At 36.3% G+C, this 18,842-nt stretch overlaps 1 protein-coding gene across 1 annotated transcript in view; it reads left to right on the top strand.

Annotated features, from left to right (window-relative positions):
• LOC135122846 (probable nuclear hormone receptor HR38) overlaps positions 1-12,942 on the top strand; it is a 45,556-nt gene extending 32,614 nt beyond the window's left edge. Inside the window, exons 3-4 of the mRNA XM_064047297.1 lie at positions 8,189-9,533; positions 11,221-12,942. Of these exons, the coding sequence (XP_063903367.1) occupies positions 8,189-9,533; positions 11,221-11,477 (1,602 nt within the window). The 3' untranslated portion in view covers positions 11,478-12,942. The remainder of the gene's footprint in view (positions 1-8,188; positions 9,534-11,220) is intronic.
• Positions 12,943-18,842: the final 5,900 nt, after the last annotated feature.

Below are 18,842 nucleotides of genomic sequence, written 5' to 3'. Positions count from 1 at the left end.
CCCTTAACCTCACATGATAAATTTAATTTTTCATTAAGGAACATTGCATATACGAAATTAAGTAGTTGTCAACCAAATTACTAGATTTACATGGCCTATTTTTGTCTAAAAACATCCTAAAAGGTATATATAATAAACTAAAAAGTTACACGATCTTTAAGACGACAACACTTGATTGATAATTCAAAAACCATATTCTCAATATGAATAAAAACAAATGCATCACTATTGTAAATTTTGCAATTTTTCCTTTCTTGCGTCTCTGAATGATTAAATTCCAACCGCAAACTCCTCGCTCCTTGACAATAAAATATTCCACAAGCCGCTTAGTCATAAGTCCGTTCCTGGCGCAGACACGTTCATTACCGGTCTTGTCTTGAACAATATCGGTCAGCTAATAAGTTTATACAAAGTGTTGAAAAACGATCGTGCAACTATAACAATTAAAGGCATGCGTATGGTAGTAACACGGTAGCAACATCGTATTCGCTCACATTGCCAACCAACAACAATAAGTTCTCACGGCACGCCGGCGCCCAAGCATCACCATAACACAACTACTGGCGTGTCTGTCACAATCACCGCCGACACTTTTTATCGGCGATCATTAACTAATTACCGTAATGATCGTATTCGCGTCGCAGCTGATGAATATTTATATATTAAAGAAAAAAGCTGCGCTTTTTTCGAGCTTTTCACAGCGTTGTGGAGTGAATGCGTGCTCACTTTTGACTAATCGGGGGTTTTATTCGGGGGGAACTGTGCGCTCGGGCGATGGTCAGGCTGAAATAATTTTTACCCATTACGGTATTCACTCCAACACCTACAACGTTGAAATGCTACACTATTAAAATGATTTCCAATGACGGGGACATAAATTGTTAGTGTTCAAGGTATAAAACGCGAAAAATTGTTCTCACTTATTGGTTTCTTGGTTTTCCTTTGTTAATGCTGTCTTAGAGTTTTGTCAGATCTGTGAAAGTAAGCTTTAAAGAATGAAGGAAAATAAGTGAAAAATGTTCCTTGTTGGTGGAAACTGAATAGATGGCAACTCTTGGTCACAAAACATTCTTATATTTAGTGTATGTCTAAATATAATTAATTGTTCATACCTATCTTAACCCCTAACGCCAAGTTCAGTTGGTATCATGTTCAATGGAACTGTAGATACCTTTACTAACAATGAACCTTGATTTTGGTTATGATAGGGTTTCTGTGATTGTCATCCAGGAAACATAAAACGTTGAAGATTGTACTGAATGATTGCTGATCCATTGTTATTGTGCCTTCAGATCTGATGATCTTCTTTTCCAAGAAGACAGAACATATTTATCATGTTGACTCTGAACATACAAATAAATGAGTAACAAAATCAATAATGTACAAGCTTCGATCTCTAAATGAAGTACCAAGACATGTTATAAATGAGATCATCTATCTCTGTTGTAGGCAGACGATCCGATCAAAACTATGTATTCGAATTCCACGAAGTTTATTAGAATGAAAAAGATATTAAATAACATATTTCAGTTGAATTCAAAAATTTCAGAAAGAGATTTCAAACAGAGATAATTTTAACTGTAAAAAAGTAAGTGGTGCTTGGATGATATTACGTTCCATGATGTACTCAGTAGCAATAAAGTTTTAATAACGGCGGTAAATATCGTACAATTTTATTAGGACTATAAAATGTAATTGGGAGAGATGGGTACCCGCAATAATATGCTTTTTCGTTTTGTCACACGGTATTTGTGTAGAGCGATTAACATTTTACAGAATTAATTACTCCTGTTGCATAAAGTTCAGTACCCGAGTGACATCATTAAAAAAATCAACTTTGAAATCTATAGCAGAGGAAACATAATGATAACTTGAAAATAATAAATGACAGATAGGGTAAATGTGTACAAGAGTACGCACTTAGTGGAAAACTGTCAATAACTTTTTAATTTTTTTGGATAGACAAATTTTATGATATGGGTTCGTTATATACATGTTTAGAGATCTGATATATTTAATTGTACGTCCCAAGACCACTATATTTTAAGAGTAATTTCAATTTTTGTCAACATGTGTAAATGCGCACTCTTAGACAGTTCATTGCACAAGAGTGCGCATTTGAACGCTTATGAGTACGCATTACATTTTATGAAAAAATATTTGTTTCTAAGGTGAAAATAAATGGAAATAAGTGACTACAGACTACACATAAAACGGGCCACCTATTTTTTCGTACGCTAGGGGTCTTGAAAAGTCGAGAAAACGTAAAAATAGAGAGTCGGTCGACGGACTCGATTACAACACGCTCAGGAAGTAAAAATAAAAAAAAATTCACCATAACCACCACCACACAACTTGAGAAGCAGTACAAAGTAGTAGAGTTAAATACAGTAGACGCCGCTTAATATGATCACGGTTAATGTTATCAACCGCTTAGTGTGATCAAAATGGCTTGGAACGGGCCCACGCAATACCAGTGCATTACAGTTTTTCCGTTTATTGTGATCAATATTTCGCTTATTGTGATCAATCTCGCAATTCTTCTACAAGCGGGAATTGCTTTTTAGGGGAAGCGAGACGACTGAAACTAGCATTGTGTTTTAATGAACATTCTTTGGTCGCAAAAGGTACATTCGCTTATAGTACTCACTTTATAGACCCACAATCAGTGACAGACTTTAGTAATCAGTGCGTTTTCGTCTTTTGAATGAACGATTTTTTTTTGTTTTAAATTTGAGTAGTACTTATGTAAAAATGAGCACGTCAAAACGACGAGATGTCGGTTTATCAGAGGAAAAAAAAAATCTCAGCCTTTTCTTAACAAATTTCTAAAATAACCAAAGGAAATCAAGAGTTCCTTTCTCAGAATGATAACCATAATTAAAAATAAATTCTAATGTTTATGTACCTTCATCTACCAGCATACTGAACACTGTCTTGTTCATGATTTTGCTTTGTTTCAAGTTTTACTGTCTCTGATGGTGGTTTTCGCTTATTGTTATCAGTCGGTTAGTGTGATCAATTTGTCCAAGTCCCAAAGTGATCACATTAAGCGGCGTCCACTGTAATTCATTATCGTATGATATGTATCTCCGAGACTATTAGACTACGTACTGCAAGCAATGCGCACTCTTATACAATACCTCGCTGCGCACTCTTGTACATTTGTACATAACCTAATGTTTTCAAAGTTAAAAGCTTTTGATGGATAGAAAGTATAAAACTGTTAGTGTATAATGAGACCTTAAAAGTTACAACTAATGAAAATTATTACTGTAAAATAAAAGAACTGGTACGTACTTTACAAAAACTAAAACTATGAGCGGTAAAAATTACATCCACACAACGTGTGAACATAAAATCGTCAGTACGACCAAACTATAAACTATATTCAGGTCACTTTTGCACCTTTATCTCAGGTTTAGCATTAAATTCTGAATGGTATAACTTCATCTTACCCAGATGGCACTAATAAGCAGAAATCATCATTGCGTACTCTTATACATATTCGCACTCTTGTACACATTTACCCTACCCGTTTAGTATACTTTGTAATTTTATCACGTATCACTAACAAAAAGTAAAATTATAACTAGCTGATTTATGATAGTCAAAAATATTAATTCTTAAACCTAGCATCTAAAATTTATTACTTTGATATGCCGCCAATACCATACCTGTGTAAGTGCAGCTTAATATTTGTCAATAACGTAATTCATTAGAAATAATTGCATACCACTAAAGTAATACCTGCTAATCTATTGGTAATCAGTTTCATTGGATTAAAAAAAATAAATACCGCAAACACCCTGTTCCATCTGTCGATTACCATATTTGCACGGGGGCAATCCAATTTTGCTTATTAAATTCCCGCCTCGATTTCCGGCCATCTCTATAAGGCAAATTATCATTAAATAAGTAATTAGGGATACTATCTGCAATCTTCCATAATTCCATAACTTGTAAATATTTTTATCAACACTTAAATCCAAAAAGGAAACAACCTCAATTCTGCAACAATTGGAAAGTAAAATGACAAACAAGCAGAAATTGTTAATAATTGACGTCAAGAGAAATTCATTTTCGAGCATTACCAACCAATTTTTTAACCAATCCATTAAAATAAAAAAATTAATATAAATGGATCTTTAACAAGTCGAAGGTCTCATTATGCCTTTTACAGACCGTCTACATACTCAAACTTCCCGCTTTTGTTAATTACCGATTTAATGTACAAGCAGCCATCCTAACATGTTTTAACTCTTAATGAAGGCTATTAATTAATAACAATCCTGATGATGCCACCTTTCACAACGAAATACGTGACGAGCTTTTCTATCAATTATGTGGATCAGTTGCTTTTTAATTACCGCCTAAGCTAACACGTAATTACACGCTTTACGTGATAGTGATAAATATCTTCATACTTTGATGGTCAAGACATAATCTTTCAGTGGTACAATTAAATTTTTTGCGGGTTCTCCAGGTGTTAACTTAATAAATACTTAAGTAACAGCCGATCGTGTAAAAACATTTCACCAGGGATCTACCTTAAGCGCGAACCATCAGATAACAACCCGATGGGTACGGATTATGACGTAAGGGGTCAAAATTGGCCAATGTGTCCATATTTGTTGCCAAATCTTGATAAATCATGCACCGGCAAAAAATAGTCCGATCAATCAAACCCGGCCATAATCTTGTTTTAACGTGCAATAATAGATGACGAGCGAAATCATAAAGGATTTTGCAAGTCCCAATGTTGTGAAAGTAATTGATGGACGGTCGTTAGTCTTCAGATGAGTATCTAATCATTGTAATTACGTCTAATTACTTGAGTGGACATTAGCTTAAGATGTAAAATCTGGTGGTGAATGTGAACTGGATCAGCTGTTGGTTGTTGCCGACGGAAACGCTTGCAATTGTGGTATGTGGTTCAGCCTTCGGATTCTTGATGCGTGGCTCAGATCCACGATCATTGCGTGCTACCGTTATAAATACTGCAGCAATCTGACGCACGGCTTAAGCTTTATTTATACCTTTGCCGAACGATTATTTACAACATTGTCCGACGGGACAAATAAGTCGAGAGCAACAACGCCGCGGAACTCACTTTCCAAGATCTAAGGTAACGCTTTGCGCAGGGTGTGCTAGAATTCTGTGTGGCAACAATGGGGGAGGACTTTTGCAACGGGACGATAGGAGATAGCGACTATGAGCACGTAGTAATTATTGCAATTAAATTCCAGTTTATAACTTCCATAATTATAGTAACTATGAGCATAAGGGTATAATCTCTACAAAGTTATTGCAGCCTAAGATTTATCGTACACATTATGATAGATTATGTCGTGCCATCAGTGCACACTTCGCTCTATTTGCGAGAAAATGTTACACGACAATTAAATTTAGAAGGACAAAGAGGTTTGTAGTCCTCTTAAAACAAAAGCTACTCACTTTAAGTTTGATTTCTTCGCTTCTTCTCACGGTCGTTGATTTGGAGTAACACAGTCATTCAACAACAGCCAAGTAACTTCTAGAAACACAGAAGTGTTGTGTTAAATTTAAAATGATTAGTAACAAGACAAGAACATGTGTTCAAAATATTTGCTCCTTCATTGTTGAGGGTACTCAAGGAAATGATGTTCCAGACGTTGAGCTTTAATGGCTCGTTTAAGCACAACTCTAAAATTAAGCAAGCGCATTCTCTTCAAGATTTCAATTAGTTGTAGGAACTCTCTAATGTCTAGATGAGGCGTAGGTGTTATCAGATTTTTTTGTTCGTTTTATGTGCCTTTGTTAAAAGTTATGTTCCGAATAGTTAGTAATAATAGATAATATAATGTAGGATTAATGGTAATTTCCCAATGTTTGTGCGTACCCGTGCCATACATATCCGTACAAAGACATATTACTTAAAATAGGCGCACTGCAAATAACCAATTAAAGTAAATTAATAGCGAATAATAATGCTTCTTACACAACATGCTTCTGTAATGCGCATTCACTGAAATTGTGTGTGTGTGGGCAATAGCTGCGATTTTGAAGACCACAATGCAATCGGAAATTTGTTTGAACGAAAGAAAAGAGTCATTCCACGATAAAAATGGGAAACTTACTTAAATAGAAAGCTGTTAATGATGGAAACAGCAAAAGTGATCATCATTTCAGGTTTTTTGCATTACGTTACACTAAATTCCTTAAATTCAAATTGTATCTAAATTTCGAGAGACAAAGGAAAATTTAGCTATTTTGTAGTGAAGTCAGATGACTAGTGCCGAAAAATTTACAAAGAGACCTAAAGTTTTTGCTAGAAATGCAAAAGTCCCACTGTGCAACGTAGAGTACAGAAGGAGAAAAAGTTCACTTAAAAATATAAATGAATTTAAAAGGATATTTAAGAAAAATATCAAAGTTTCCCAAAAAATCAGCAAAACGTGTTATGGACAGCTTACCACTAAATTGACAACATAATAATACTTTCCCAGCAGTGAACGAAAGTTTGAATGTTTTACAAAACCAAAATTACTGCAAAAAAAGGTAACACGACACCGACAGACTCGAAGAATGTTGGATAAAGCGTTGCGTGAAGCGAAAATAACAAAATTAGTGGTTGTTACAGTTAATTTACTGTACCTTATACTTTGTAAAACGATATACTTGCAGCTACAGCGATAAGATATATGTACATTGAAACATAATCCAGAAGTTTAAGGTATCGAGCAAATTTTGCCACCTTAAGGTTTAAAAATTTTTGGCAAATTAAGTTTTAACGCCTGAAAGCTAAAATTTCGTCAATAGATTAATTAGTAAATGTTCTTTCTTTAAATAAAAATGAAATTGAAAAAAATGTCAAAATAATTATAATAAAGAAATTTTCATTTGTCCCCTGTCTTGAGTAATTTAATAATTTTTTAATTAATTTTACGTTTTCGTTAAAATTGTTTTACATCTGCTGTTTTTGTACTTTATGTTTTTATTTAAAATTGTTCCAGTCATTATTTTTTTCATTATTCGTACTATGCTTCTTCCAAATATTACCACTGGCAATAATAAGAATAACACAACGGATGGCAATATGTATAGGTAAGGAAAACTGTAGTTATTAAACTTTATAAACTATGCAGCCCTAGTTTGTTAGATTAGGTTAAAAACACGAATGTGGGATAATTTGCTTGAAAAAATGTCTTCATTTAAAAAAATATGTATATATTTATTTAATTTATAGGTTTTATTTAACAATCGAGAACTCGCAGCAATATAATATAGCCATTTAAGTTCTACTTTTGAATTATTTAAAAGATTAATTAATAGTTTATTTTATATATGGTCGTTTATTTTAATGAAAAATATATTTATGGTCAGTATTAACAATTTTATGGACAACTTACGAGAGCTTTGCGAAAACCCGGTGTAATTTATGTAAATTTTGTGTGCTGTTGTAAGAATTTATACAGAGTTTGAGAACAAGTGAGGTGACAAGAGCAAGGTATCGGGTCATTTTTCACACTTTATTAATGAATCTAAAACTATAGTAGACATTAAGCCGACATTTTATATGTAATATATGGTGATAACGTGGACAATCATTTTTAGTCACCTTGTCCACACGAACACTTACTTACCTTACCTCCCATATATCAGTGTTCGAGGTTAATTTAAGGCGAAATTTTTATCCAATGAAATCAACCGCTACATCGTTAATATCTTTTTCGTTTTGTGGTCGTAATGCAAGAAAATTATGCGCATGCACTTTGCAGACTAACATTTTCTAATACTAAGGGTCGACCTTCCTTCTTAACATGGGGACAAAAAGCTGTTGTTTAATAGCGGTCAATTTGCCACAGAGAAGAACATAAAGGGAAAGAATCTAATCCAAGGTAGTAAGTGAAGTGAATAATTGAAACCCTGATCGAATTGAGGCGAGAGTTCCGTGTCACGCGGCCATGTTGGGCGTCGCGGCGTCCCTCTAGAAACGCCGACGCATGTTCACCATCCTACCAATGAAACGGTAGCAGGCGACCACGCCTCTTCATGGTCCGCGTGCTAGCCTAGCCTTCCCCTGTCTATACTAGAACCCAGATAACAATTACAACAATCTGTCTCCGATCACCTGCCGACCGACACGGCCGCTCGCTTATAATTAGTCCCTCTGCGATGCCCCCATTTATGGTGCGTTTTGTTCCAGACTCCGTTTGGCTCGAGCAGTTTCGCGGATCTGCTGAGTGCACCGTTTTCGGACGACCCCAGCAGTGTCTTGCCCCCTGAAGACCTCGACCCCTTCCCGGAAGTCGCCCTCCAGTCCCAGCCCGCTTCGCCGGCGCCTCTCCCCAGCTTCCAGGAGACCTACTCGGTCCGCTACAACGCGCCCTTCAAGATGGACGAAGAGTGCTTCAACGTCTCTTACCACCACCCGCCCACGCCTCACCACGTCACCGCGCCGCACCACTACGACTACCAGCAGCTCCAGTACACCACCGCCAGCCCCTACTACCCGCCCCCGCAGACCTGCAGCCCCAGCTTCGAGGCCCTCATGTCGCAGGACTCCTACTCGCTGCCCGCCTACCAGACCGCCACCTCCGAGCTGCACGTCAGCACCACGCTGAGCCCGCGCCAGCGGCGGGCCTCCTTGCCGCTGCAGCGCTCAGAGTCCACCAGCAGCAGCGAGAGCCCCAAGCTCCGCATGGCGGCACCCTCGGCCTGCTCCTCGGCGGCGAGCTCCCCGGGCGGCGCCGCCGAGTCCGGCTCCAAAGGACCGACGCCCCCCAGCCCTTCGCAGCTGTGCGCCGTCTGCGGAGACACGGCGGCGTGCCAGCACTACGGGGTGCGCACCTGCGAGGGCTGCAAGGGCTTCTTCAAGCGCACGGTCCAGAAGGGCTCGAAGTACGTCTGTCTAGCGGACAAGGCCTGCCCCGTGGACAAGCGACGGCGGAACCGCTGCCAGTTCTGCCGCTTCCAGAAGTGCTTGGCGGTCGGGATGGTCAAGGAAGTAGTGCGGACGGACTCTCTTAAAGGTCGGAGGGGACGGCTGCCTTCCAAGCCCAAGTCCCCTCAAGAGTCGCCACCTAGCCCTCCAGTCTCCCTCATCACGGCTTTAGTTAGAGCGCACGTCGACACCACGCCAGATCTCGCAAACTTAGACTACTCCCAGTACTTAGAGCCCAGCCCCATCGAGCCTGTTATCTCCGAGGCGGAGAAAATCCAGCAATTCTACACCCTCCTGACGACCTCCGTGGACGTGATCAAGAACTTCGCCGACAAGATCCCCGGCTTCCAAGACTTGTGTCCCGAAGATCGCGAGCTGCTTTTCCAATCGGCTTCTTTAGAACTGTTCGTTTTGAGGCTAGCTTACCGCACCCACCCGAACGATACGAAGCTGACGTTTTGCAACGGGGTCGTGTTGGACAAGCAGCAGTGTCAAAGGTCCTTCGGCGACTGGCTGCATGCCATCATGGAGTTCTGCAGCGGCCTGATGGCGATGGAGATAGACATTTCGGCGTTCGCATGTCTGTGTGCCCTCACCCTGATCACCGGTAAGTGAAGCCGTGTCGTTGTTGATGGATTCGCGTGAGGTCGGAGGTTATAAATTATTTATACGAGAAGCTCTGTCAAAGTTGATTGAAACTTGATGATATTTGAAATTAATCGAATTCGGAATTGGATCACGATACGGCCGTCGTATGAAATGCGTGATTTTAATTTAATACTCTCACCGAGGCATAATTTATTCAGGTACAAAGACCATGACTGCACAGTATTTTATACATAAATTAAGCTCACCGCAAACGCAAGTAACAGTTTAATAACGTTGCATTTTTTTCATTAAACGGCTATTATTAGCCTGCTCCTGGGAAAGAATCAGGGTCGCTATTACGAGGGACGCCCTAGCTTTGCAAATCCTGCAATTCTTTGTAACGCAATGTGCATATTTCATCGGGTGTAGCTAGCAAATTTTTGATACTTCTCTTTTCGCAAAATTAAACAGAAGCAAATTCAGAAAATATCTAAGACCACTACAAAAAATCTTATTTATCTCTTTTGTCTCAGGAAACTTATTAAAACTATATATTATTTTTTTTTTAAATTGGCAACCTCTTTAAAATTTCAGCATTGCCAACACAAAAATTTGCTTTTCAATCACTAATAATAGTCACCCGGTATATATGCAACATACTAACCTAAAAAAAATGTCACTCACTTTTGTGTAACTATCGAGTATCAGTCAGTAGATATAAAAAATCAAAATTATGTGTTTGAAATGAAAACGGACTAGCAAGTGAACACACCAAAGAAGAATGTTTATGTCTTCTAAAGTGGTAGTGTTTTCAGATGAAATCTTCGACGATAAATCAGTTTTATAAATCCACTACATTTCGTAAAATGTTTTGGCGACTATAAATGTAAAAATATTGTAATACATAAAAACTGCTTCTCAAACTTCTAAAACTTTGATGTTATGAGGTTGCATAACAAAACCGAATAGTTACATTTTAATTAGTTAATTTAGAACAAACAACGCTAAATTGTTGATCATAAACTCTAGAATTTAATTATCGATTTCTCGCCGAATTTATTATATTTTATAACCCACTCAAATTGCAAATTTGGTCCAATTTTAGAGTGTTTTTAATAATTAGGAAATATTTCATTCATTAACTACATATGTGAGCAACATTGGTGTTCTCATTAATTCAATTTAAGAAATCGATAAAATCAGATAAATAACTAAAAAAAAATAATTTATAGCTGGTCAGTGCACACGACAAATTCGTTGGCAAAAAAATCAGTCCACAACAAGAGCGTCCTTACGCTGAGTCACTCTGTATATGTTACGAAATCAGTTGAGAGGATTCAAACATACTTAAAATTCCTGGTTTTCGAGATAGTCTAAAACATGTCGAAAATGCAAAACCACCATCAGTCGAAAAATGCTAACCGCTTGTTGATCGTTTTGTTGGAATAGCGAGCTCGGAATTCGCCTCGAATATGCAACGAATACCTATAATCTTCACGGAACTGACTTTGACAGACTTCTCCTTGAGCCACCTAATTTTTTTATCAATCAAACTGGTAATCTAGATGGACGTTTAAAAATATTCGACAGTTTGGCAACGGTTCGTAGCTATGTTGTGCAAATTTATTTACGATTTGAAATGCTTGAAATAAATCGATTGCGAAAGGCGCAACAAGAGTGTTAACATGCGAAATTCTTGCTTCCAGAGCGCCACGGGCTGAAAGAACCTCACCGTGTGGAGCAACTCCAGATGAAGATTATTTCTTCATTGAGAGATCACGTGACGTACAACGCGGAGGCGCAGAGGAAGGCGCACTATTTCAGTAGGTTATTGGGCAAATTGCCCGAATTGCGGTCCCTGAGCGTGCAAGGACTGCAGAGGATCTTTTATCTGAAATTGGAAGATTTGGTTCCGGCCCCTCCCCTTATTGAAAGAATGTTCGTCGCTAGCCTACCTTTCTAAATTGTTAGTTAATATTTTTCGAAACGTGATAAACTCTTCTATGTGATTTGTTGATATATATAGGTCGTATTTACGTGTATAGTCTTTCCCCGCAGAAATTGCCCAAAATTCCGAATGGGTCATGGCCTAAAAAAGTATTTTTGAGGCAATGATTTAGTCTGGGGCTGGCCGTTTTTTGGGCAGTTTCTTTGTAATTCCGAATTATGTTTAAACAACTTTTGGTGTTGCAATACTTATGCACATTAAACTTATTAGACATGATATGTACCTTTTCCACTTTGAGAAGACACATCACTATTTACAATTGATGTTTTTTACGTTTTTTGTAAAAATTATTGTTGCTTACTCTTGTAGGCTTAGTTTTACCTAATTGATGTAATTACATTACGTGTTGCGGTAGTGCTAAAGCAATTTAAGCGAATTGATTAAATTTAGCACTAAAGCTAATCGGAAACCGTTATTTCAAGAACAGTTTCTGGCGTTCACAATTTTTGTTTGTGACAAGATCTTTTGAATACGTGACCAAGAAAAGATAGCGAACCTGAAGATAATACTCTTGAGAGCAGAAACTTATGTTACAATTTTACGTGATAATGTATAATTAGGATTTATAGTAATATATTATAAGCTTTTATTATTTTTCCAATGTTACCACTACACAGATCGTGTGGAACCACTAATATATGCGATATACCTAGTCAAGGCACTGTACATACTTAAAAAAATATTTTATTTACACTGTTTACAAAAAAGAATTATATATTTTAATAGTTATGTAATAAATTTACCTGTCGGGAGTTACCTGCAACTATTTAATTTTTATATTCGCTTTATTTTGTGTATTTTTATAGAAAAATATAAAAAAGAGTCAAAAAGCTTTCCCCTTGAACGTCGACCAAAATCATAGAGAATCGATTCCTAGATTTTTAAAGGGGTTTTTACTAATTTCGCGCTAGTTACCAATCGACTTGAAGAATTAAATGTGCCATTTCATATCTATGATTTCATATCAACAACTGCCTTGGATTGTAACGGATGGACTGAAAAGAGAGTTACCTGAAGGAATGGTCGAACAATTTAGGTGTTAACCTGCACCTTTATTCTTTATAAAACTTACACCGTCCGCTTATAATATTTATATAGTCTTTTAAACAAACATATACAAGAGCTTTAGTTGATGTCCTTTTCGCACTAACGGCTTTGTTCAAAGGAATTAAATAATTTATTGTAAATAAGATGCTAATATAGAGATAATTGCTATTTTTTTAGCATACGGTTCGGGCAAACGGGAACCTTGCAATATTCGTCATCTCTAGAATTTTGTACCTGCTTGTTTCCTATCTTTTTGTATATTTTGAAAAAAACATTGTATACTTAATTGATGATACTCTTGAGGATCATTTTTGAATGATCCCTCCTTCACCACGTTATGTGTACTCTTTTCTTTATAGGTTAACTACCTATACAAACTTTGAAAGCACAACTTGTTAACTACGTTTTATAAATTTATAATCGACATGAAACTTGCCATTAAATGCCAGTTTTTACTTGCTATATTGACTAGATCTTAGATTTTTTTAAGTTTTAAATTATGTTAGATATAGTTACCAACAAATCCTATATTCTACTTCTCTGTAGATTATGTGTAATGTATGTGTTAGTTTTTACCTGATTCTATGAAAAAATAATGATAAACTTAAGTGAATTATTATTACTACACAATTATTTCACAGATTTAGAGATATCATTATATGTATTTAACCATTTACAGTTTACTTATTTATCATATCATTGCCTTTTTACCTTTTTTCTTTTTTGTTAGGTGTGTAAAATATATTATAACAACTTTATTTGATTTAATAAAAGTTATGAAGTCATATTTTTTCGTTTCATTCATCTTCTTCTACAACTATATTAACGACCTACTAAAAAAAAAACACACAGAAAAATCTTTAGCATGCAGTATGAAGTATCCACAAAGTGAGGTGAGTCCACAACGAAGAAAAATCCAAGAATTATGATTGCATATCCACTGCGCATTCAGCATATGACACAATGTAATTTACTTTTATGTTGAAGGTACTATAGAGAATTTCAAGTAGCGCTTGTGGTGACTTCAAACGATTAGAGACGCTATTAGTATGATGATACAATAAACAGAGAATATACAGTCTTGTTACAGTTAATAGATAATTCTATAAGCAATCTCGTTATTCTAATGACCTACTAAAAATTAGCAACGTACATGATTTCAAGATTTTAATCGAGCTTTTATATTATAAACAGTCTTAATGCACTTTTCAAGGAAATAGAAAATGGCGTGTTTAGTAACATGTATTACGTATGTCGTCGAATATATCACAGATGTAGGTAGAGTTGAATCAGATAATACATGTTGTTGCTTATTAAAACACTAATATAACTACTTACTTTTTTTTTCAAAATCCAACAAAACAGAAAATGACTTTAGAGGCACGTATTAGTGGCTGAATGCCGTTTCTGTATTATTTATTGGCACCATAATAATTCTTAGAATATACAATCTCTGTCTAGAATTGAGATTTTTATTTCACGTAAAACTGTCTTTGATTTAAAATATCACATTTAGTGATATTTTTTATAATTAAATAAATGTTTATATGCTTCACGTTACAAATTATTTGTAGTACAAAACATATCTTCCTTGTAATTTAAAATTATATAAAAGTGGGTGATAATATTTTATTTGTGAATTTGAAATCATATTTAACCTACGCCACTGGAATCCCTGCAACCCCGACGACTAGAGCCGAACACCTTTTCGGGGTGCGTCGGCTTTCCACACGATAAAAGACGCGCCTATGTAAGAATTATTAATTAGGTATGTTTAGTGTCTAATTGAGGGCACAGAACAACTAATATAACAGATGTATATAATATTGAGGGTTTAGACTAGTCAACACGAGTTACACATTATCTTCTCTATAAGTTGCATATGCTAAAATCAGAGATTGAATCGTATGTGTTGTTTTAGTACCGATCTTAATGACATAATCGTTCAATAAACTGCAACTTTAATGTCAATAAGCAAAAATTAGGAACTATGATGTGGTGACCGAATTTAAATCAAAGTTTTCGCGCTGAAATTAATTAACAGCGGCGCGAAATCACATTTGAATAATTTGAATTTGAAAAAAAAAAAGAAAAAGTTCCATCACGAATCGTTAAACATAGGCAACCAAATAAACACGTCTGGGTTAATGCATGTCTGGCCTAATGCACGTAGCGCTTAGGGGTTAGTTTGCATGATCATTTGGTTAGATGGCAGCACGTAGCGCTAGGGTGATTTCAGTTAGAGGGTTGGTAGAAAAACTGGAGGGGTCTGTCATTACGAATGTGGCTGTGTCTGTGTAACCACGTGGTAAGAACTAGGTTTAAATTAGTTGGTTTGGTAGTTAATAAAACGGGAGGAAGCCTTTGTTTAACGACAATCAAACGTATTTTTCATAGTGATGCAGTTGTCCCCAACCCGCGCGGTTAATTTTTGCGCCCTTTTAATCGGAAAAACACCGACTTCCGGTCCACAGAAACCACGTGGTGTAAATTTGTTCGTTGTTTGGAAATTCACCAATCAATTTAGTTTTTCTTAATGGTCAGCTAGTGCGAACACAATTTAACAATCAGGATTATTTAAATAAACCGTTTGCTAGAAGGTTTCATCAAATTCACTTAGTCAGGAAAGCGCCTTATATTTAATTACGAATAGGTCTCTGGATGCATATACGTAAGTGTTACATTATAACACTTCTAAATTCTTCACACAAGATTGCTAATAGTTCATTTACGGCAGTTAAACAAGTTCATTATACTGCGGACTGGCGGGGGTTATGATAATTCCTTCCCTTAGGTGGTTATCATCGTTATCTTGATGATCGAGGCAATTCCTCGCAACGATTTTGAAATTTACATCACCGAGACGCTTTTTCCTCGCAACGATTTTGGAATTTACATCACCGAGACGCTTTTTCCTCGCAACGATTTTGGAATTTACATCCCCGAGACGCTTTTTCCTCGGAGCGATGATTGGATATTTTTGTGTTTGTTTATTATGTGTTTTGTTGGGGTAACCAGTTCGTAGTATTTTAAACTCTCAAAGTAAATTGTTTTTTTTTGAAGTAACCAATCACTTAGATCATGATATAATTTGACATAGTGTAAACTCTTTGTTTGAACCGTTGATAAAGTGTGGCAAATATTAATCTCCTGTAAATTATGTTAACTCTGCAAATTTTCTACCTCATACAATATTTCTTAATCTCACAATTTTAACCTCAGTAATTTTATTTGTTGTATAAATTTAATTGAACGTAAATTTCATGTTCTACAGTTCTAACCTCACATAATATTTCTATTTGTACAAGTTTATTTCACACCAGATCTTTCGTTTCATAAATCCTTGCTAAGTTTTGTTTTGTAAATGCTTTGTTGCTGAATGTTTCTATCATATAAATTATTTGATGTCCAACTTTAATCTCACATAAGAATTATTTGTTGTTTAAAATTTCACAAGATTGTATGGCGAATCTAAATGTTGTTTATTGCTCTTTGTTGAAACTTTAACACTTGTTCGGTTGTAATTTAATATCAGAGTCATGGAGTTTGAACATTTAAATAGAATTGAAGGTAAATAACAAATACCACGTAGTGTTTGCGATGGGCGCAGTTCCTAGTTGCGGTAGCGGAATGTATCGCGCTGTCTGCACAAGATGTGCAGGCTTTGAATCAGATTTCAGTGGGAACGGTCTTGACGACGAGGTAGTAGTTGACCAGACTTCACGTCTAGTTTTAGGCCGAAACGGCCTGCTAGGACAACATGTTCGTAATGGAGGGGTGATGTGCGGCAGGCTTGGTGTAGATAGAATCACCGTCGCGGGGGAAACCAGCCCAGACCGGGAGCTCCAAACTTCGCTCACGCTACGACGCCCCCTCAGGGTATTTTTGTTGTGCTCCTATTAACTGCCGTTACTTAAAAAGGGAAAGGAGATTGGCCGCCACACGCCTGTAATAACTTGTGTACTTGCATCCAGTTACTTGATTCAGTTTTTACTTTGTTTTATTAAATTTATGATATTCAAATATTTGCATTGATTCCAAACAGAGTTATAGAATTTTCCGTTTGTTCGTTTTCGTATGTGTATGTCTGTCAATTCGCGAGTGTTTTTCTTTCTGTCAATTCGGGAGTGTTTTTCTTTCAGTCAATTCGCGAGTGTTTTTCTTTCACATATCTTAAGGTGTTTGAAATGTAATAAAATGTCGTCCGGGAATAAAACCAAGGGGGTTTTTGCGCTGAGGGGTAAATCTTCGCAGCGTATTTCCCCCTGTGAGGGTGGTGCCGTTTCCCCCCCTCCAAAACAATTTCTGTTAATTATTTCTTGCGCTCTCGACAGTGTATGCACTTGTATGAAAGAACTTCTTCCCGCCATTTTTCAAAAGCAAAAAAAAAACACAACGTAGGTTCTCATTTGTTAGACGATCACAGCCAAGGCCAAACTTTGAATTTTTAAATTTTTTTGCGGGCCTTTCAAACTTTTTTCCAAGGTCAAATTTCAAGGCGGGAAGTTTGGGTTATCACAATGAAAAGTCGAAGAAATTAGTTACGGACCTTATTACATTTTTCCCTAAGCTGCCATCACTCAGGAACTAAAAAGGTAAGTGGAAGTACACCAGTTATTTGTAAAATAGATAATATTCAAAACCATCAAACTGATTGTTCTGAAATTTTAGGCATCTTTGAAAATTATAAATTAGGAACACACTTACTAAAATTTGTTTGGTTGTCAACTGCCAAAATGGATGATGTCAATCTCAAGCTATCGTTCAGCACATTAATAAGTTGCTTCATTTGTGGTTTCTTAGATAACATAGGTATCTTCAAAATGCACTTTCTTTAGAAACTTGGCGACGATATTTTAGAAGATTTTGGCTCAATATTTTTTAAAAGTTTATGTTGAAATGTAGCGTGTAATGTTGTTAATTTTGATATGAGCACGCCTAAAATGTCAACTTTACATCAGGGGTATGTCATCATAAAATTTTAAATATGTTGCCAACCTGAAAAAAAAAACGCCACAAGCAATAGTAACTCAATACTTTATTACTTTATGACAATAATAATTCAAAAAAATATTTGGTGTTATGTTGGTTGCATACTTCCATTACATTCATGTATACTTGCTTAGGCCCATACTCCTTTTCCATATGTTCAAAGTTAAAAAAAATGTCCCGGTATAATTGCCTATACAGAACACTATGGGCAGAATTATTTTATCTATTACTTAGGACCTTGTGGTGACCGAATTTGAATTAAAATTTCGCATTGAAAAAAAATTAACAGCGGCGCGAAATTGCATTTGAATAATTTGAATTTGAAAAAAATATTCAATCAAAAAAACCGTGAAACATAGGCAATCAGGTGTATGTTTAGTTCTTTTCTGGTAGTTGGTAGCTCTCCTGGGGAATTTCTGTTGAAAGAGTTGGTAGAAGTTGACTTGGTGGCTATAGGGGTGAGAGATTTCACTTTTGGTTTGTTGTTGTGAGTGAAAGCCACGTGGCAAGTTAGCTAGGTTGAGTTTAATTGGTTTGGTAGTTAATAAAAGGAGGAAGCCTTTGTTTAACGACAATTAATCGTAACGACGACGACGCCACAGTTTCCCCACACGCGTAGTTAATTCTTGCGGTTTTCGAAGCAGAAATAAGTGAATTTTGAACCGACGCTAACACGTGTAAATTTCTTTTATTGTTTGTAAATCACAGTTCATGTTAGGAGTTTAATCGTTAACTAGTTCTAACACAGTTTAACAAACAGGAATTTGTTTAGATAAGCACTTGCTAGGATATTTTATGAAATTCACTTAGTCAGGACTGATTCTTTGTTTACCAAGTGATGAATAAGTTCCTGGATGCTTATACTTAAGTGTTACACTTCTTAATTCCTCAGACAAAATTGCTAATAGTTCATTTACAGCAGTTAAAATTGACCTAACGTTATCCCACTCTGGGAAAAGGACCGTGAAAGTACGGTAGAGTTCATTATATCGTGGACTGAGATACGGGAGGATTATAAATTTTTCCCTTTAGGCAGTTATCATCATTATTATCATCACATCATCGAGACCCAATTCTCGCAACTAGGAATGCATTTTGTGTTTATTTATCATGTGTTTTTTTTGGGAAAAGCTGGGGAAAGTCCACGATATAAACTCTCAAAGCTAGTTGTTTTACTTAAGTAACCAATCACTTAGATCAAGGCATAATTTAACATAATGTAAATTTTTTGTTTGAATCGTTGATAAAGTGTGGCATAATTTAAGATTAGGTAAATTCTTT

This window comes from Zophobas morio, unplaced genomic scaffold (genome assembly GCF_036711695.1).
Source record: "Zophobas morio isolate AGI-343-1 ecotype UQ-CSIRO unplaced genomic scaffold, CSIRO_AGI_Zmor_V1 ptg000005l, whole genome shotgun sequence".
In the NCBI taxonomy this organism is placed as follows: domain Eukaryota; kingdom Metazoa; phylum Arthropoda; class Insecta; order Coleoptera; family Tenebrionidae; genus Zophobas; species Zophobas morio.
The sequence above is the reverse complement of the archived record's forward strand: the minus strand, read 5'-3'. Positions and strand labels throughout refer to the sequence as shown.